The 21,886-nt window shown below is 41.4% G+C and overlaps 1 protein-coding gene across 7 annotated transcripts; it reads left to right on the plus strand.

Annotated features, from left to right (window-relative positions):
* Positions 1–490: 490 nt before the first annotated feature.
* Positions 491–18,378, plus strand: LOC111597962 (protein enabled). Of its 7 annotated transcripts, XM_023312934.2 has the most exons (11): positions 491–867; positions 926–1,087; positions 9,650–9,816; positions 15,126–15,447; positions 15,527–15,759; positions 16,077–16,383; positions 16,599–17,300; positions 17,372–17,530; positions 17,593–17,808; positions 17,871–17,991; positions 18,052–18,378. In XM_023312934.2, the coding sequence occupies exons 3-11, from the start codon at positions 9,812–9,814 to the stop codon at positions 18,078–18,080; spliced, it is 2,094 nt and encodes a 697-aa protein (XP_023168702.2). In that variant the 5' UTR covers positions 491–867; positions 926–1,087; positions 9,650–9,811; the 3' UTR covers positions 18,081–18,378. The 7 variants fall into 7 exon arrangements, with proteins under 7 accessions (XP_023168702.2, XP_023168695.2, XP_023168696.2 ...); XM_023312927.2 differs by lacking the exons at positions 491–867; positions 926–1,087; positions 9,650–9,816 and adding an exon at positions 12,533–13,026 and having other exon boundaries at positions 17,874–17,991; XM_023312928.2 differs by lacking the exons at positions 491–867; positions 926–1,087; positions 9,650–9,816 and adding an exon at positions 12,533–13,026 and having other exon boundaries at positions 16,602–17,300.
* Positions 18,379–21,886: the final 3,508 nt, after the last annotated feature.

A 21,886-nucleotide genomic window follows, 5' to 3' on the forward strand; every position in this document is an offset into this window, starting at 1 on the left:
CGCGGTGGAAACTGGTGTGTCGTCTCTATTTTCGATTTGATTGACACAAGCTATCGATAAGAGGCACAAGTTCAAATTTAGAAAAAAAAATTAAAATGCTATTCATTCGAGTTTTCCGCGATTGGCTTCAGTGTGTGCACTCTTTTTTCTCTGCAATTTATCGAAATTTAGCATAACAGAAAAATCAATAGAATAGCCCGTTGCGGCTCTATTTCAAAAAATCGATCTGTTATTTGGAGTCAGTTAGCAGCTGTTAAACACGAATATTTATTTTAAGCTAGTCTGATAATTATGTTGCGATTTAAATAATTTTCAATAACATATATTTATACTTTTATACTCACTAAAAATTCTTATATCAGATTTGCTTAAACTAGTTACAGTACTTTAATCGGTAACTCACTGTTAAGACATTATAGAAAATGTAAATAACATTCTCACTGTTAAGCTAACTGTTAGACCAGGGCTGCCCTGGTATATTATTTTTACATCAGATCAAATATGGCGCTGGTGTGTTGTTGTCGCTGTCGCAATTTGGCCAAAATTAATTCGCATTAATCGCGTCGAACGAAACAAAAAATAAATAAAATCGCAGTCGCAAGAAAGCGAACAAAAGCACTATTAATCTGTGCAAAACACAAGTGTAAAGTTCCTTTTAAAGCTGCAACGAAAAAACGGAGTTGCAGTTGAAAACGAAGTAGCCGAAAAAAAATTGTGTCTACTCCTTGAAAAGGAGTTTAGTTGTTCGCTCTTCGTTCATGTTTGTGCGTATGTGTGTTTGTTTGTGTAAGTGCTGTTCAAGTAGAGTGCTGCCGAAAACTAAATAAATTGAATTAAAACAGCGGCTTCTTTTCTGTCGTAAAAAAAGTAAGAAAGAAAACGCTGAAGAAACCAGGAAAAGTATATAATACAAACACTTTTATAGGCGATTCGCTGTGCTGTCTTCGACCGCCGCCGCTCGATTTGAGTGTGTGTGTGTGTGCGTCATTGCCGCTTGCTGCAGCAGCAGCAGGAAAAGGGAGTAGCTGCCAGGCAGCAGACACCAACACCAACGCATTTTCACTCTGGTGTTAAGGAAAATGTTGTGGTAAGTTATTTTTTTTTTGTTTTTGTTATTTTTCTTTTTTGCTTTTCTTCATTTATTTATAATTTGCGTCTGCAGAGATTTAGAGAGGAATCTCTGACTTCGAGTTGGCCCAGTCGGCGGCCGTTGCATTTTCTGCGCATGTTTTTGCCCACGACTTCCGCTTTTTGCTCCCTTTTTAGTGCGGCGGCTGCTGTGGCAGCGCCGACGATAGCTGCTGCTGCTGCTTCATTTCTGCTCCCCTTTTAGCCTCTTCTTCTTTTACACAACACGCCCTTTTTCGCATGCCTCTTCGTATGTGTGTGTGTGTGAGTTGGCGAATAATTATGCTTTATGCTTTGCGCAAATAATTAAAATTCGTGTACAAATTTCGCATTCGCCCAAGTCTGCCTTTTATCTACCTAAACTCATCGGTCACATGAAGACTTTAACAGCTGTCGCGTCTGTAGATTCTAAACCAGTTTTTGCTCTCATTTAGCATATATATAAGTGTGTGTGTGAACGTGTGTGACAGCTGTGTCCTGTGTGCTAGCTTTAATTGTTTTTAATGCATTTCCCCTCGACTGCTCCACCGTGTTGACCAGCTCCTTCTCTTTCTCTTTGGTTGTTCTCAGTTTGGAGGCTTGTTTTTGTGTGTTGCTGGGCGCAGGCTCTCATTCTCTCCCTCTCGCTCGCTCTCTGTCGTATTGAGCTCTCCAACTCCTTTTGAATGTTGCCAAACAAACAAAATCCAGCGTTGCCAATTTAAGAGCGAGGGAGAGGGAGAGAGAGAGAGTGAAAAAGGCGAGAGAGACTGATAAAGAGAGCGAAGCGACGCGGGTGGGGCTATTGATATTTCCACTTCTCTTTCATCTTTATCTTGTTTGTTTGAACTTTAATTTATGCCAGCCAAAGTTGGCTTTGGTTTCTTCTCTTTGCAACTATTTAAATGTCAATGCACCGCAGCGGCCCGATCCGGGCTGCCCCTTCGCTCCTTTGCCACCCACGAAATGACAGCCAAGTTGCATCACTAAACTCGCCACATGACTCACTTTTTTATTTTCTGTTCGTTCCCTGCCAAATGAAGCGGGCCAAAGACCCGCAGTAATCTCACATACATACACACATATTGCTGGACTACAAATAAAAAAAAACAACCCAAAGCCCAATCCAAAACCAGTTTCAAAACAATAGCAAAAGCAAACTAAATCAAAGTACAATTTTTACTATTAAAGTTTGCAAATTTGAATTTATTTTGCGTTTCAATTGCCCTTGTTTTATAACTGTGAATGCCAGTGTTGCATAGCTGCTGTTGCTACTCCTTTGATGACTATTATGTTTTTTTGTTGTTGCAGTGATTGCCAGTGTTGCATAGCAGATCCTGCTACTATTTTCATATTTTTTAATAATTCTTTGTGATAGAAAAAAGTATTCAATTTCTACAAAAATTTAAGTAAGCTTAGTTTTCATACCTAGTCAGCAGCAGAAGCAGCAGCTGCAATTGGGGTCGCGCCACCAATAGATAAGATAAGAAATAAAACTGAAATACTTATGTATGTGTGTGCGTGTATGTGTATATGTGTATACGAACTTCTTGTTTTTATCAGTCCCCCTTTGGTATCTTTTCTCCCTATCTGCGTGCGTAGTAGTTGTGTTTACGTTCAGTTCGCTTCTTATTTTTCTTTTTTGGATATTTTAACGATGACTAAAACTTTGAATAGGAAAAAAAATCAAAATTCAAGAAATTGCTACAAAATTTTCCAAGTATTCGTATATTCACATTGTGGTTTACCTCCGCTCTTGTTTACGTTTTGTTTATGCGTTCGTAGCGTCGACGACGACGACTGCACTGAATCATAAACTTGCTTCGCTTGGTTGTGACTAAACTTTAATGCGTGTCATAGCAACCAGCCAGTGCTGCAGATCAATGCATTGAACTCGGCCTGTGTCGCACAAATCTAATTAACATTTCCGCTTTGCTGGCCGCCAGTGTGACCCCCCTCCTCCTCTTCCTCCTCCTACGCAGCATCCAATAAAACTACATTCCATGTTATTTTGTGTGCATCTGTGCTCTTTGACAATGCGGGTAAACCAAAATAAAACCCATAACCTTCTATAGACAGTCTTATCCATCTGTAAAATGATGCTGGGTGGTCAGTTACGTCTAGATTCCAGTCGAAGCACTTTATTAAACAACCAGAAAAAGAGCAATTGCACTTACTTACAATATATATAGAATATATATATTTATTGTCAATTTTATGGTGCGCCTAACGTCACCTGCATAATTCATAGGCCTCCATAAGTCTTTTGCCTGCCTTCGCCTTTGCTCATCGGATGCATGGAACGTGTTTTGAGTTTCATTACAGCGCGTAGCCATATAATCGCTTTTAGCTAAATAATTTCTTTATGATTTTATTTATTATTTGGATTTTTGTTAAATTTCTTTGTTTAATTGAACAAAGTGAGGAAATGACTTCTCCTCACGATCGTATTTCAAACGGGTTTGATATCAGCTATCGACATGGAATGTTAGCTTCATATATTTCGATAGGCTAATAATATATTCCCGTTTCAAGTTGACGAACAAAGCAATAGCTCCAGCCACATCCATATCAAGCGCAAATTGTGTGGCCTAAAGTATTGAGGAAAAACTGTTTGCCTTTTTTAGTGCGCATTAACCACAGAAGAGAGAAGGAAAGCAGCGTAGATTATGCACTGTGCACATGAATACCGATGAGTCTAGAGAGTCTACAGAGTCTATAGAGTCTGACTGTATATATATATATATATAATATATTCATATGCGTGATAAATATGTACCGCTCATATGGCATAAATTGTAGATACAAATATATGAACGAACTGCACAGATAAGCAGAACGGAGAACGAAATTCGCTTAAGTGGCAGCTTTTCAGGCGTTTCGTTCCATTGTCTTGGCTATGCATTGGAGGCCATCGCAATGGCTCAAGTACGGACAAACACAGCACGCACACACATACACTATATATATATATATCAAGAAAATCATCATTCACAATCCTAAACACTGCAAACCGTATGCCGTGAAATTTGAGTTAAAAATAAAAGCAATGTGCAGTACACTTAGCAAAATTCTCGAGTAACATTTAAAAAGTAGCATTCTTAAATGCTTAGAATTCTAAATAAATGGGTAAATATTTATGACTGAAATGTCAGTACAGTGAAATCGACTTAGAATATTGGAAGAACGAAAGTTTCTTTTTATTAATATAAATATTTAATAAATATTTTCAATTCAAGAGATTATTGTCTAAAATATATACTCTTAATATTTCTATTTTTGCACAACACAAATCTTTTGTTCACAATGAGTTGCATTTAAAAGCAAACCAACGTTTTTTACGGCCTAAAAATTTTACCACAACAAACGGGCTTTATCATACAGCTTGATTCTACGTGCCGACCGCCTTCTGGTTCCTTTTCAGTAACTTTTCGGTCTAACGCTTGGTAAAGCACAGCTCTATATATATATATATAAAGCATTCAGATATGGCCGTGTAATTTGCTGCCAGATTCGGTTTAATTAAATCGAAATATTTTTATGTTAGCGGCTAATTTCAAACTCTTCATGCCCAGAATCTGGCATATGTAATTGATTAATGAAATATTTATTAAGTAATGAATAAACATGGCCAGATGATTGTGTAACTGGCTTAAAAGAAAGTATAAACATTCGAAATGTGAGCAGCGTGTCTGCATCGCACTCCTGGTCAGTGCTCGCACTTGCAAACTCTTATATAGTCGATGACATATAACTGTGGCAGCATATAGTATAGTTCCTTTCTAAATCTTTAATATATCCACAGACGACATATTGTTTTCCTCCCGTTCATTTGTCAGAGCGGGAAGTGCCCCATATGCTGATTAAATATAAATCTTTAGAGTGGACAGAAATTGTAAAAAAAAAATTGACGGAGACTGATATGAAGTCAATATCTGCCTGATTCACATAATCCATTCCCCTTTGGGTCCCTTGATCTCCATTTAAAGTTCTTCAGTTCGCATTGCGCTACAAAGAGGAATTGCAAGCACTTGAAGTGCTTCCGCTGGGGCTGGTGCTGGGGCTGGGGCTGGGACTGGGGCTGTAGTCTGAATTTTCACAGCCATCCAACGGGTTTCGTTTTATTTTTACTTGCTAAAAGCTGACGTTGAAGTTTTCATCTTGTTTTGATTGCATACAAATACTCGGCTGTAATTTAGCCCCTGACACACTCACACACACACAAGCACAACTAAGTTGTCGACTCTTTGCAGAAACGTTGGCTAAGTGCCGGGACTTTTGGGAGCGATTTCCTACCCAATACTTGAGACGAACATCAGCAAATTGCTTGCAGGTTGCCTGACTAAGGCCGAATACGAATGGGTGTATACCCTGCAATATGGATTGAGTGCATGAGGTATTTTGCACACGCATCGTTTGTTTTGCGACAAAATATATCAATTTTGACTCATGACACAACATATCAATATTTGACTCACACTATTAAGATTACTTTTTATCAGTTTTTAAACATTTCCGCTTTGCTGCGAATATCACACTCTTTTTCGATTATGATTGCGTGTCATAGCAGCCAGCATGCAGATCGATGCATTCAACATTTGTCTGTCCCGCAAAATCGAATTAACATTTCCGCTTTGCTTGCCAGTGTGACCCTACTGCTCTTGCACTAAATCAACTGGCTTAATATAACTCTGGTACGTTTTTTCAATATTTTAATAATATTAAATCAATCTGCATTCCGTGGAATTTCACTAACTATTTACGATATTTCGAAATCAATTCGCTTGAACCTAAGTTAACTCTAAACTAACTTTAAACTTTCAATCTGGGTCGCTTCGCCTTAAGTTATTTCGCGCTAAATTGATGTTTGTCGCTGCTGAGCACTTTTCTGCTTTCCTAACACCCGTCTCTCCTTGAGCGAGCTGATTATGTTATGATTGAGATAGTTTTATGTCCGCTTCTTAGTTTAACTCCATGGACAAGCTTAGAGGCGATAGTTATGCTACGGGAAGTTGTTGTTGTTGTTGTTGTTGTCGTCGTTGAGCCCCATTGTCGTGTGTGTAATGTAATAATAGATCTTTTAGGTCTATTGTTGCGCCCTAATTCGTTTCATTTTTTGTTATTGAAATTTTTGTTGTATCTGCATTCGTGAGTGAAGACTGCGTATCGTATGTGTGTGCGTGCGTGGAAAGTATTATTCAATAATTATCGAAGAGTTTCGGTTCGAGTTGCTGCGACTCTCAAAACATTTGCCCCCGCTTCATTTAATTGACGCGCTGTCCGCCAGTGAAGCAAAACAACAACTGCAACATGTTGAACATGTAGTTTAATAATAAATGTGTACACACACACATAAATCACAGACTGGCCAGAGATCGGGCACGAAATGGAGCGTGCCACAGAAAATTCATATGCGTGGTTGGGGTCAACTTCAGCCACAGTCGAAAAAGAAACAAAAGCAGGCAAAGTTCAGGCTGAAAGTGAAGATGTGATTACAAATTAATTGCTTATAGATGCAAAACATTGTTTATATTGGCAGCTGAGAAGCCCCAACCCAACCTCAGCCTCAGCCACAGCCCCAGCCCCAGTCATGGTAAAATGCAAAAAGTCTTGACGCTTGGCTGACGATTTCAATATTTTGATACGCCTGGGAGTGTGTTTTAGAGTTCCTGAATGATTCGCCTAATTGTTTTGGGTCATTCGACAAGAAAAACAGCACAGATCGACAGCTTCACTGGCATTTAGCCAGACCTCACACAAACCCGGCTTTATAAACAAGCATAAGCACATCTGTGGCCTTTGTTACAAAGTTCATCCAATTGTTAATCACGCTGAGCTATAAAAAGGCGACAGAAACCTTCCGGAAAAGGTTAAATTGGCAGCACGGGTTCAATTAGCGGTTCTGTAGCAAGCAGCTATGGCACTTACAATTCAAATACCGCGTCGAAGTTAAAGTTGAAGCCCTGACGGCGACTTTGAAGTTGCGACCCAAATTCAGTCGCAATTCAAATTAAAGCACAATTTTGGCCAGCTCAAAAGCGAGTGAGCCAAAGTCAGACAGAGACAGAGTGAAAGACAAAAGGGTCCGCATGCGCTAGCTTAAAAAACCCGTTTAGGAATCTAGCCGACCATGGCAACTGCGACACAGTCGCCTTGGCCAAAACGAGTGCTAAAAAGATAAATGGATGGCGGCGACAAACAAGAAATTTAAGTGGGATTTGTTTAGAGGCGATTCGCTGTCTGCTGGAAAGCAGGGATTATGCTCTTTAGTAAGTTACGTTGATTCGATGTTTGTTTTGAACCTGCTGAATTACAAATCCAACCAAGTCACGCGAACAACCACAGCCAAACGAAAATGGGGCGGAAATTTCCATGTGCAATATGCGACCAAACAATTTGTTTTTGTTTTTCTTGTTGTATGCAAACATTTTGTTGTCCTTTGCGAAAGCGTAAAATGGGAACTGAAGTTGGAATCGGAATATGGGGTTAAAATTGTGACATCATTCTTGTATAAACGCCACGTAGTAGTCATGAAAATTCCTGGAAATTTGCTTTTCGCATGAATGACAAAAACGTGTCTAAACCCGTCAGGCGATGAGTGTTTTATACCCGATTAGAGATGAGTGTGTAACTAGCTAGAGATGATCCAGTTGCATATATTCACTGGTAAAGCTTAGTCTTATACGTGCGATGGATGTCTTATACCTGGTTGGAGAGCAGTGTAGAGTGTTTATATGCGGCTAGAGATGAGTGACTTACGTCAGATTAGAGATGAGCGTGTCTGCCCCAGCTAGAGATGAGTGTAGAGCTAGAGTTTAAAGTCTTATACTGTGCTAGAGATGAGTGTCTTATACCTGATTAGTGAGCAGTGAAGGTTGTTTGTACTCGACTAGAGATCCGATTAGAGATGAGTGTCTTATATACGCCGGATGAGCGGTAGATGTTTTGTAACTGATTAGAGAGCAGCGCAGAGATGAGCGCCTTATATGCCATTAAAGATGAATATCTACCCAGTTAAAGATGAGTGTTTACCCAACTATAGATGAGTGTCTTACATGCACTTAAATTCCCCAGCTAGAGTTTAAAGTCTTATACCCGCCTTGATTTGAGTGCAGGGTATAAGAAATGGCTGACCCTTGCGGCGTCTATTCATTGCTTTCAGGTTAAATGCGAATGCAGTCTGTATTGTCTGTCTGTCTGTCTGTCTGCCATCCCACCCCCAGAAGGGAAGTGCAAAGTGTGAAGCAACTTAACCAGGGTACGGGAAATGACAACGACCGGCTTCAAGGGGTGTTTGGTGGAAACCCTCTTGAGTGTATATTTCACGAAATTGAACTTTTTAATTGCCCACCAGGCGAAGGGAGGATACCGGGAAGCAGCACATGTGCCTTAACGAGCTCTTCAATGGCTTTGTGCGAATTGTTTGTTTAGCCAACACCAAGAATTATTCATTTGTGAAAATTAACTGGTGAAACATTTATCCTGTCAATTTGGGTATTGGTCTTAGTTGCTGCAATTCGTAATCTAACTAAAACCTATTCACATGAATCGTTCAATATTTGACTAAGCAAAGAGCTAACAATGGAACGATGACTGCCTGGTGCCTCGCATTGAGTTTCATTCCTATGACAATTGTCGAATTTCAGTTAAAATTCTCATGATAAATCCAACGTCGTCACATTTTTATTACACAGAAATTGATTAAAGGATAAAGCGCAAAGAATTTCAAAACAAATCAATAAGAGCTGACAGTTGGGGTTAGTCACACAGTGAAGACTTCTTTAACGTACAACGAACGTCTTCATCGAAAGAGCTAGCTGCATTTGAAGTCATGCGCAAATATGCTCCACTTTCCTGTCAACTATAAAAAAGGCGAATGAATGTGGGAGTTCGTCAAGTGTTTCCACTGTAGTTGAATAATGATTTTCGCGAATGTGGTCACTGTGCTGATTATTCTGAATGAATTCAACGGAAACAAAACGCACGTTGTAGTAACCAAAGGGCAGATTTTTAGCCAGAGCAAGTGATGCTTCATGCTCCATGCTCCATAGACAATTAGAGAGGGGGCGCAGAGACATGGCCGAAAAGTAGGTCAAAAATCTTTTTAAGCAGCGTGACACAAATTTCGCACAGCTCTGTCTACTTAGTTCTTAGTTCTACATTTATTATGTAAATGGGCTTAGCTTTCCGCAGAGTTCATGTCACAAAAGATATGGAAGGGGCCGAACGAAAGAAAAAGTAAATAGGCCACGAAAGAGAAGCTTCATTGTTTATCGATGCTAATATATATATATATAGAATTTTTGATATGGTTTGAGGTTTCTGTTTTTGTATTGTTTCTGGTTTTCAATCATTCATTCAGCAGCTGTTTTCACTAGTTTTTTTTTTAGTAAGTTGATTCGGTTAGCTTTACAGTCAAGGTCTCTTTTCATTGATTCACCAACAGCTATATATAACTTACTTAATCTATGTGGGTCAGCTTCCTGTATAACTAATAATTCTAACTGGAATTTTGTTTTTTTTCTATACACTTCACTTGCAGATCTCATTATTATAATTAACAACGTAACATATTGGAGACGGCGCAACACGTTCCCGGAGGAAAGCAAGGGAAATTCAACGGAAACCTCTCTCCTTACTTCAAAATATTACACAAACAGCTTTTCGCCCTTAAGCGACAGCAACAACAACAAACCAGAACGAAATGACGTAAGTGGCAAATTGAATTTCAAGTCTGACTTTACATGAATACATACCCACATATATATTGTACAGTGAATATATTCTGATATGTTACACTGTCGCTAAGTTGCTGTAATTCATCAAGAGTTGAGTTTTTTGTTTTCGATTTGATTGAAGGACATTTCAATTATGACGCTTGACTCTGACTCTTATTCAAATTGCTTTCGGTTAACTCAATTGACAATCAATAGATGCTGCTTGGCCGGTCCGTCCTTCAATTGATGTGCACATCGACGTTCCGTTTGTCGTCTACTTTCGCTCTGCGGAACACCTGTACAGCCAAAAATAGTGGAAAATGGAGCATTTATGGGTCATCAGCAGAATTTATGTATAGCCCAGCCCTTCAGAGGCCTCGGCGCGACTTCTCTCTTGTTTAATGCCCATAATTTGTTTGGTTTGTTTGACATTTTACTTCAACGGGGAGTGGCCTATCCGTCCGCTTCCTGACAAGTCGCCAAAGTTTGCTTAGTCAGGGCTTTTGTGCCCGGTCGGTCGGTCCGAGCGACTGACGGATAACTGATTCATAAGCACAAAACGCAGTCAGTTTTCGGTGTTAATTTTCTGGGTGTGTCATCACATAACATACATATAGAAAACTCGCCGTTGCCGCATTGTCTCCGAGGGAATTCGGCACGCTTTAAAGCTGAAAAGCCAAATGTTCTGGCCCAGCTCGACTCCAGTTTGGCCCAGTTTAGCTTGCGAAGCTCAATGGGTAACATTTGTCCGGCCACTGTAGCAGACGCGCCGCACTTGGAGCTGCTGCACTTGAAGTTTCAGCTAGTGAGGTATATATGCCTCAAAGTAGGCTACACATGATCTGCATCTCTGACTCACTCGCTCCACACTTTGAGGGCCTATTTTAATAGTTTAATTGATTTGAAGTGCGCTCGAAGATCGTTCAGTCTAATTGAAATGCATTAATCTAATATCTGAGTAATGTTAAAAGGTGAAGAGTTTGGGCTGGCTGCATTCTGACTCGCACTGCTGAATCATATGTCTATGTGAACCTTATCGAAATCAATATTTCGTATCTATGTGACTGAGCCACTGTGTGTGAAAAGTTCTTCCATGATTCCATACAGAACGTTTCGTAAGCTTTCTCAATTTGTTGCTGTCCGTGAGTGATCGAGCCAAAATGTAGCTAAAAAAATTGCCAAATCATTTAAGCCACGGCATGATCTATAGAGAGTTCAACTCGAATCGTAGCCCGTTCTTACAAAGCCATTAAAGCCGCACAATAATCGCCGCTCAAATCAGACAGCATTAAAGGCCAGACGCGCGCTTTATAACGAGCTGTAACAGCAAACAGCAAACAGCAACAATATTCTCAATAGACAAATACCATGTTAATTGGAAATGTACGCTTAAGAATTATAGTAGAAAAAAAAAGAATTCAAACTGATTCAGTCAGCTCACAGCTCAGCTCAACTAAACAGACTTAGACTTACGTATATGTAGTTATATGAATTTTTCATGGCATGCCACAAGCTCTATGTCTATGCCTGCCCCTCCTGCCCTCACTTGCTTGAAAAATAACTAAAAGAGAGAGAGAGAAATATATATATAGAGAGAGAGAGAGAAAACACACTTAATAGACGCAGTGCCGGGGGGAAATATAAATTATTGAGCTCGTTTCTTAAGTAATTATCGCACAGCAGTGCAGGAGTGAGCGACTGACAGAATGGACAATTGAGGAACGTGAACATGGCCTGTGAAGGGTTCTGCTGTCTACAGCTGAGCCGGGCTGAGCTGAGTCTAAGCTGCGTTGCGAGCGCGTTTTTAATTGCGACGTCAAGTGGGAAACCGAATAATTCAGTTCTGTTGAGGCAGACTAAACGCTGTTGAGGTCTCGACCGGGTCTTCTTCGTAGCACACATCTCATTATTTTATTGCCTTGAAGTGTAATTATTTAGCTTTTAGCCCAATTCGAAACTGCAGACACTCGCAAGTAAAAGAACGCCGGAAGATCGGCTCGTTCGGCTTGCTCTCGCTCTCTTTGATACCCATCGAAAGTGAACAGGGTATATGATGATCATGTTTATATGAGTGACTGAAGTAGGTGTGGTTGATACTGAAAGGTATATAGAGTGTGTATATATTGTGTATATACCTAAATTGTATCAATTTTCAAGTCGATCAATATCAAACTTCACTTTTCACAAAGTCAACTGAATTAACATATTACAACTTCAGTTAGTTGATCATATTTGGCACATTTCAATAGCTATTTTTTTAAAGGGCATCTGCTAGTCGTGCACTCACAACTTTGCACTCTTGTTTGCTGTTACTTCATTGTCTTTGACACACACCGCTCGAGTCAAGTCGAGTCGAGTCGGTCTGTGAGTGGTTCACAAGACTCCGCGCGCTCTCCCTCTCTTCTCTTCTCTTCTCTCTCTCTCTCTGTCGATCTTTTTCTCTCGGTGGGTCCAAGTCTCGAGCGAGACTCGTTTGGCGCGTTCAGTCTGAATTGAGGTTCGATTTCGATCAGCCGCAAGTAGCAGTTGCCGCAGCTGCATACACGAGAGTTTTTCTGAGCCAAGCGACCCTAGACAAACATAAATTCCATTTACTTATTTAGTGCTGTGATCGTGTGACCGAACACTTGTGTGTGGGATCGCTTTTTAGCGTGTTGTGTGCGCGCCCGTGTGTGTGTGTGTGTGTGTGTGTGGCCGCCTCTGCAAATGTTTGCTATTAGCTAATGGCCATGAAGAAACTCTATGCCAAAACCTCGTTCACCAGCAATAAGAAGTCCAATGCAAGCGTTGTCGCGGCTGGGCCCATACTGGCCTATCATCAGCCCGCCAATGCGATGCTCGCCATGTGCGAGTTCCAGGCAAATCAGGAACAACAGCAGCCGGACTCACAGCTGCTGATGATCAAGCGCTCGCAGAGTCTGTGCAGCAAGGCAGCGCCCAAGGGTCGCGCACTGCCGGCTACTGTGGGCGAATACTACAGCATTGAGGAGCTGCAGGAATTGGATTTGCTGGATTATCGCCATCCCATGTACCACCATTACCAGCACCAGCAACAGCAGCAGCAGCAGCAGCGCATTGCAACCGCCTATCATGAGCATGAGCAACTGGTGCTGCAGTTGCCCATGGCGCATGCCACGCCTACGAGCACAGCCATCTATGACGCGCCCACCTGGACACAATCGCAACTCAATGACCAGTCCTTGTACGTAACATCCAAGGGCGTAGGTAGCAGACATGTCGATGCTTCATTATCATCATCAACATCAACATCATCATCATCATCATCATCATTATGCACAACAGCCACAAGCTCTGTCTCGACAACTAGTCCAGCTGCTGCCTCTGTCCCCTCCACTCTGTCCACCTCCAGTGCTATATTTTCCACTTTACGCAAGTGCGTACCTTTGCCCCAGTCCCAGTCCCAGCAACAGCCACAGCCGCAGTCCCCGCCTCCGATCACTTCCAACTCCGGCCCGGCTTCTACTTCCAATTGTTCCACTGTTCCGTCTAGACTTACCAGTTCCATGTCCTTTTCAATTGGAGCGCCAACAGCAACAACAACAACGACGACAGCAGCAGCTGCAGCTACAAATCAGCATCTCTATAGCAATATACATCATTTTCTTCTACTGCAACAACATAGACATAAAACACAGCAGCAACAACATCAACAACAACAGCAACAACACATACAGCGCATTCCTCAACGTCGTCATAACTCGGTCAAAGATAAATTAACAACACCAAGTTTAACGTATGTTTCGTTTTTTCCCCCAGTTTACGCTTTAGTTTTAGCTTTTATTCTAGTTGGATTCCATTTTGCAATCCGAAAACGTCCTTCAGCTACAGATCACAGATCTGAAATGATGCTATCTCGAGTTGAATTGAATACAGATTGAGCAATATGAAACCTTCAGGAAATAATTGACCTGTGCAAGCTCACAGATCGCTGTCCATCACGTATCACCTGGCGAGATTACATTTGCCCTAAAAGCATCGTATGCGGATCGCTGCATTGTGCAGGGCTTTCCCATGTCAATGTGCGCGTCAAGCTGTGGCTAATTTAACGCCAATTAGAAACTGAAAAAGAAAATTGAGCTTCGTGTTGGCAATGTGCATTCAACTTAACGCACGAATTAATCCTCAACACGAGCGAAATGAAAACACAAAATTTCACCTGCAATCGTCGTAATGAAGTCTTTGTAAACAAAAGACCCATATGCAATGTTGGAATGCAATTTGCATTATAGCTCATTAGCTGACCACATGCTCATTTCTAAGCCACTGAGTAAGCGTAGCCAATCTCCAGAGAAAGAGAGAGGGACAGAGACAGAGACAGAGACAGAGCGAGAAAGAGAGAGAGAGAGAGAGAGAGCCAACCCAGTTGTAGTAGCGCATGATCAATCCTCGTCGTCTCCTTGCTGCGGGTACTTAACAAATTACACGTATCTCATAGATAAACTTCACTTTCGTTCCACGAAACACATTACATTGTCAGCCTGGTCAAGTTATATAAGTCGGCACAGCTGTGTCTATGGACTTGCTGCCGCCCGCTGCCCACTGCGTCCCTCGCTGCTGATGTCGGGCTCCATTTAAGTGCAAAACTAGTCAACTTTTAAGCCAGCTCGAGCCGAGAATTCTGCGCTTTGTCTCTACCAAGCAGCAAAAGGCAAACAAACAGCGAGCACAACTCGTTTTGCTGCTGCTGCTGCTGTTGGCTTTGGCTTTGGCTGTCATTAACTCTTGGCCAGTAGCACACAGCGACTACAATCTGAGCTAAACTCCAAGTTCTTGTCATCAGCGTCATGTTCGCAACATAGCTCAAGATTTTTCTATTGCAACGTGTGTTTACTTTTCTCTTCGCTTTAATTGTCAACGCTGGAAAAAATATGTTAAAGGTTGCATAGAAGATCATTAGAATTATTTAATGACAATGACAACTGCATGACAGGTGTGCACTTTTTTTGTCTCAGCTGCACGATATACTACGCAATGCGTTTCCTGTCCAGTTCCCAGCTTCAAAAGATCACTGCACTCGACGCAATCGTGTGAAACTGTGTGTGAAAGCCAAGACCACGACTGAGACCGAGACCGAGATCGAGAACAAGAAAACATAGCTGTGGTCGGGGAAGTCAAGTCGAGTCAAGTTGTTCTTTGAATAAATGAACATCTAATGCTTTTCTGATTAATCGTTAAGTCAGTCCGGCATCTTTATAGGCTTCCCAGTTCGAATTGTAATTGCTGTGTCGCAGTGCACTAATTTCGTATATGTTTCTTTTACTTTCCCGTTTTTGCTGGCAGTGAGCAAAGCATTATTGGCGCACGCGCCTCTGTGATGGTGTACGATGACAACCAGAAGAAGTGGGTGCCATCGGGCAGCTCGTCGGGATTGAGCAAGGTGCAGATCTACCATCATCAGCAGAACAACACATTCCGTGTGGTGGGACGCAAGTTGCAGGATCATGAGGTGGTCATCAACTGTTCCATTTTGAAGGGTCTCAAATACAATCAGGCTACGGCTACGTTCCATCAATGGCGCGACTCCAAATATGTATATGGTCTCAACTTTTCCAGCCAGAGCGATGCCGAGAATTTTGCGCGTGCTATGATGCATGCCCTGGAGGTAAGTGTTGGCAATGCCAACCAAATCAGCTATCGACAATGGCTAACTCACTTTTTTGCTGTTAACCATTTGCGATCAGGTCCTGAGCGGTCGCGTGATCAACAATCCTGCCGGCCAGCCAACCAACGGCAATGGCTACGAGGAAGATATGGGCTATCGTACAATGACCAGCGAGGATGCGGCCATATTGCGGCAGAACAACGGCATCGGTGGCCACATAACGCCCTCGGCCCAGACGCCCACCTCGCAGACGAATCAGAACAATATACCACAGAGTCCACCAACGCCGCAGGGACATCATCGCACTAGCAGGTGGGTCGCGCGAGCAATCGCAGCTTCATTGCAGTATCATCAATTCAATCAGTCGTCGACATGTGATTTTTGATTTCGTTCATTTCTCTTCTCTCTTTCACACACACCAACACACACCCACACTCTGTAACTGTAACATGCACACCGTTCTGTTTGTTGTCGTCGTACTCGATACTTGATACTTAATACTCGTTATTCGACACTTTATCTCTCACACACACACACTCACATACTCACTCACTCACTCACACTCACACATATACATACCTTCATCGATCTCTCGACGTATCACATCACAAATTGCTCAAAAAATAAAGGAATTCCCTCAGCGCACCACCGGCTCCACAGCCGCAGCAGCAGCAGCAACAACAACAACAGCAGCAGCAGCAGCAGCAACTGGCACCACAACCAGGCTCACACTACGGACCCACTGGAAACGGGCCAACGTCCAATGGCCTGCCACAGCAGCAGGGCAATCCACAAATGCAAATACCACCAGCACCCGGTCAGACACAACAGCAGCAGCAGCAACAGTACCAACAGCAACAGCAGCAGCAGCCCGTCTACACAACTGCGCAGCAACAACAGCAACAGATGGTCCAAGCTGGCTATGCGCCCCCACAGGTAGGTGTGCTTGACTCTAGAGCCAGCAGCATGACTTTCCGCTTATGTCGCTACGTTTACCTACCCTATTTCTGTTTCATTTCATTCCAAACATTCGTACGTCCGCAATTGGCTTGAAATATTCCCAAAAAAACCCACTACCAAACAACCAACCACCACCACCACCACCACCACCATCGCTACCACCGTTACCAAACGCTACAACCACCCGCCAGCAGTACCAGCAGCCCCACTATGTGCTCTCAAACTCTAATCCCAATCTCAATCTACATCAATACCCGACACAGCCACAGCCGCCGATGCCAATGCCGCCGGTGCATCAGAACGGAGGCGGGCCCATATACGGTGCCACACAGCCAGCCCATATACCGAGCTCGGCCAGTTCCAACAGCGTTGTCTACTCCAGTCAACAGCAGTTGATAGCGCCACAGCCACCGCAGGCGCCTGGCATGCCCGCTGCTGGCTATGTGCAACACAATGGCCAGCAGTCGCAACAGCAGCCGGAGAATCCGTATGGCCAAGTGCCGCTGGCACCGCCAATGATGCAGCAGCAACAGCCGGGCGGTGGTGTGCCAATGCCGCCGCCACTCAATCGCATGAGCAGCACAGGAGCAGGACAAGTGGCTGCGCCAGCGCCACCACCACCGCCACCCACATTCGGCGGTGCACCGCCAGCGCCGCCACAGATGTTTAATGGGGCTCCAGCGCCGCCGCAGCCACCCGCACCCCCAGCGCCACCAGCTATGGGTGGACCACCAGGGGGACCGGGCGGACCAGGCGGTCCTGGCGCACCACCACCACCGCCGCCGCCTCCAGGCTTAGGCGCAGGCGGTGCAGGCAAGAAGGATGATCCGCAGGCTGATCTAATGGGTTCACTGGCCTCCCAGCTGCAGCAGTTCAAGCTCAAGAAGAACAAGGTAAACTAAAATTGTAGAATCTCAGTGAATTCATCTTATTGACAACTCGCTTAATCTTTTAATTGCTGTAGTCCACCACATCTGCTCCTGAGAACAGCGGCAGCAGCACCTCCAGCGCCGGTAGCGGCAACTATGGCACCATTGGACGCAGCTCCAATGGCATGGCATCCATGATGGACGAGATGGCCAAGACACTGGCTAGACGTCGCGCGCAGGCCGAGAAGAAGGAGGTGAGCCACTCGAAACGTGACAATCTAAATTGATCTAATTAATATTCATGCCTTCCGTGCAGCCTGACCCTGAACCGGAAGTCAAACAACGGCCGTGGGAAAAGTCAAATACGCTGCCACACAAGCTGAGCAGTGGCGGCGGCAGCAGCACCAACACATCAGCCGCATCTAATGCACAATGTGGTGCCAATGGCAACAATACATCGAACAGTGGCGGTGAATCGCCCCGTCCCATGCGCAAGCGTTTCGGCAGTGCCAGCGAGGAGACCATACTCAAGGTGAGTTCGAGTTGGTTCATTTGAGAAACTTAGGATTATAATCAAACTGCCGCTTTGCATAGCAGGTCAATGGCGATGGTCTGTCGCTGGCGCTGTCCAACAGCGATCTGGACACCCTGAAAGCAGAGATAGTGCGCGAGATGCGACTTGAGATACAGAAAGTGAAAAACGAGATCATAGACGGTAAGCTCTCCAACTGTATGCTCTGAGATGTACACTAAACCACCTTTTGTTACCTTGCAGCTATCAAATCGGAGTTCAATCGTAGATAGATCACAAAATATACTTAGCCTCAAAGCAGCCTCTTATTACTGTCTACTGCCTACATCATCAAGAGTATATCATGAGAAAGTTTAACAGCAACTAGAAGATACACTGTCCTACAAGTGAGCCTGTCCATGTGGGCGGGAGGGCATGTCTCTGGCAAAAACTAGCACACGAATCACGAACTGAGTTATATATTGCATGTAAACAGAAATCGCGTCAAATATTTAAATGTGTAATTTTTAAATATTTTAATTGTATTTAATTCAAATATTCTAATGGCGCCCAACATAATGGGCATATATACAAGCATATACAAATTTATATATATATATATATATCTATATAGATATATAGACTTAAATATATATACAGATATGTATAACTAAGTATATATATATATATATATATATATATATACGCATACATATACAAGTATGCGATTATGATGTATCAGCTTTTTACAAAAAGAAAATTTAGTCAAAAAATAATTGTAATTCTAATCGATTTCTAAGTTACGCAAAGGAGAAAAAACTGTAAACAAATTTTGTGCGATGAAACAAATTGTAGTGTGTAAATTTACAACTGTACAATATTTTTACATAAGGATAAACAATTTAAAAATGTGAACAACAACAACAACAGCATCAACAACAAAATGCAATGTATACTATTGCTCTGTGTTTAACCTTTCGCCTCCCCTTGACCTCTTACCCAACCGGCCTCTGAGCACTTATTTCAAATGCATTTCGTTTTCGCTTTTCTAAAATACCAAAAACAAAAAATCAAAATCTCGTAAATATTAACATATAAACATAAGCCAAAAATAAACCCACAAAGGAGAAAAAACGCAAAAAAAAAAAAGAATTTTAACAAGCATCTATCTATTCTACATATACGTATACCAACACAGACACAAAGACAGACACAGCAATACACACACACACACACACACATGCATACAAGTTTAGATACACGCATTGTAAGCAGTATAGTATTAAAGAAAGGAAACGAAGAATTCTGGCTCCAAAATTTGCAAATGCAAATTATGAAAGTCACAATTCCATGGATGCGCTCCATAAAGTAATCAAATTAATCACAACTATGGATACAATCGTTGCATTTGAGAACTTTGATAGAACTCTACAACATTTCCCCAGTCGATAAACTGACAACACGAAAAAAACATTTTCCTAAGTAACGATCTCATAAAAAACGAAAAGAAAAACACAAGAAATTTGTGTGAATCAAACTCAAAAATCCGAAATTCACTCGAACAACAAGCTAAAAGTCTTCAAAAACATTTCAAAGCGGAATTGAGTGTGGTGTTCAGCATTAGCGTTAAATACATACATAACAATACACATACAATACAACTAGACAAAACAGATATCGATAATCTATCTATCTATTAAAAGGCTCCACTTGAAGACTTGAAGAGTTGGCGCAAGTATTACCTAAAACGTTCATAAATACCAATTAGCAATTAACTTGGATACACACCTGCTCCACTCCTCCCTCTCCATTATATAGAGACCCAAATTGTTTTCCTAGTTGATTAAATTCTGAACATATTTCAACTTCCATATACAATTAAGACTAAATAGTGAAATTTATACAACAACTTGACGAGACGTAAAGCAAAAAACATACGAAATATGAAATACGTTTGGAGATGATGATGATGAATTTAGTTCTTAAGACATATGAATATATATGTATAACGAAGTGAAATTGTTTATTAAGTGAAACATTTATTTATACAACAATGCGGAGGGACATTAATTTTAAATAATAATAATTTTTGATATTGATTGTGCAAGGTCGATTTAGAGATATTTAATCCTAGTTCTATATGTATTGTATATGGGGCGGTGTATATGAAAATGTTATGATTTTTTGTATTTTTATATATGATCTTTGCATTGGCTAAAAAACTGCAACAAAAACAACAAAAACAAAAACAACTATTTTAAAAGAAAACAAGATGATTATAAAGTGAATCAGGCTTGTGCAGTGGTAAGCGCGTAATTTTTATGTATTAAATTAAATATATATATATATATATTATACACTTATATATACAACAAATATTCAATATACAAGCATATAACAAGAGAAGCCTCGAAAAGTCGAAAGCGGCAGCAATAGCAGCAGCAGCAGTAAAATAAAATCTGGACTTGAGATCAAAATAAAAATCAGCAACGGATTCATTTAGACCTCTAAGTGGCATAAGTTATAAGCAGATATCGTATCGGAAGCGAATGGAATAGAATGCATAATAAGCAAAATTTAAAAGAACGTCAAGTGAAATAAACAAGCGTTTGTATGTATAAAAAAGCATAACTTTTATTTTAAATTGGGCATGGCTAACGGAAAATAATGGGAATTTCTAAAGGTATTTTTTGAATTGCTGTTAACACACTGCACTTTTGTAGCAGTTAGCTTATGAATGTCATCAAAAGCTTTTCTGAATTTTGTTAGAGCTGCGCATGCGGTGTGGCACTTAACGATTATAAATGCACGTTTGAGAACTTAAGCAAATATATTTATTTTCTAGGTAGTCATAATAACTAATACAGCACAAAGAACAATATTTAGTTTACGTGCTAAAATAACGTTACCTTTGCAGTAAGTAGTTCGTAAACATTTGTGCACAGAACTATGTTCGTGTTGGCACAGAACTGGTTCAATGTGGAGCAAGTCATCGTTATCGAACTTTTTGACTTGCAAGCAGTTAGTCTTATTGGACAGCTGAGCGCGAACGGGTGGTACGAGCGCACGAATTTTATTTTACCTATTTTAAACCACAAACTGAAATCCATGAAAATTACAGTGAAAAATTCGAATTAATTAACGCATTATATATATTTAGTGCTGCATAATTTACAATTATCTCTCTCTATCCAATTGAAACTAAGCTCAGCCGCGCTGTGTTGCGTGCGTGTGTGTGTGTGCGTGTGCGTGCGTGTGTTTATGCTTGGGGCTACAGTAAAACAGCGGCAAATCTTGTTGTTGCTTGCACCTATTAGAGAATCACCCACAAAATACGATGCAAAAAGGAAAGAGCAAGAACTGGCAGTAACAACAACAACAAGAACCCGTATGTGTGAGCGTGTGTGTGTGTGTATCGCTTGCGGTTGAAATTTGGCAGCTAGCGACAAAATATGTAGAAAATAAATATATATATATATATTTGAAAGCTTTGCAAAAATTAAATACAATTTGTACATATTCTGTCTGTAAATACCGAAATGCGGTAAACAATAATCTGAGCAACAATGCACACATACAAATGCATGTATGCTGGCATGTACTTATGCATGTGTGTGTGTGTAGACAATCAGTTGTCAATGAAGCTGTGCATTTCGCTGCTCCCGGCGCTTGGCTGTTGTTTATGTTGTTCCGCTCTAACAACGGCTCAAAGCCTATGCGTACATATGTGTGTGCGTGTTTCTGTGTGTGTGTGTGTGTTTGTATGGCTTAGTTGTGCTGGCAAGAGTCTAGTCAACATTTCGATCTAAGGGCAACCTAATTTGTATTTCGTTTGTCGAACTTATCAGCGCGACATTGAAAACACCAACAATATGTTAAAAGCTAGAGTTGGGCGCTTGCTTTGATTCTTATAAGACTTTTATGTTGGTCTGGCCTCGATACTAATAAGAATTTTTAATGTTGGACTAAGCTGCAAAGAATTTAAACATTACTTTATCTACAGTTTTTGTTTTGATGTATTGAAATGTGGGCTTAGCTAACAAACTTAGTGTGAATATATGTGTATGTGTGTATGTGCTTATGATTAATTTAAAAATAT

Source organism: Drosophila hydei, unplaced genomic scaffold (genome assembly GCF_003285905.1).
Source record: "Drosophila hydei strain 15085-1641.00,03,60 unplaced genomic scaffold, DhydRS2 tig00008130-arrow-arrow-pilon, whole genome shotgun sequence".
Lineage (NCBI taxonomy): Eukaryota > Metazoa > Arthropoda > Insecta > Diptera > Drosophilidae > Drosophila > Drosophila hydei.

Excerpts from the sequence above, each read along its gene's own strand:
- LOC111597962 (XM_023312926.2), top strand. The coding sequence starts at position 12,548 with ATGGCCATGAAGAAACTCTATGCCAAAACCTCGTTCACCAGCAATAAG. Across the intron at positions 16,384-16,598 it reads CTGGCTATGCGCCCCCACAG|CAGTACCAGCAGCCCCACTA; the intron begins GTAGGTGTGCTT and ends ACCACCCGCCAG. Across the intron at positions 17,531-17,592 it reads CGCAGGCCGAGAAGAAGGAG|CCTGACCCTGAACCGGAAGT; the intron begins GTGAGCCACTCG and ends CCTTCCGTGCAG.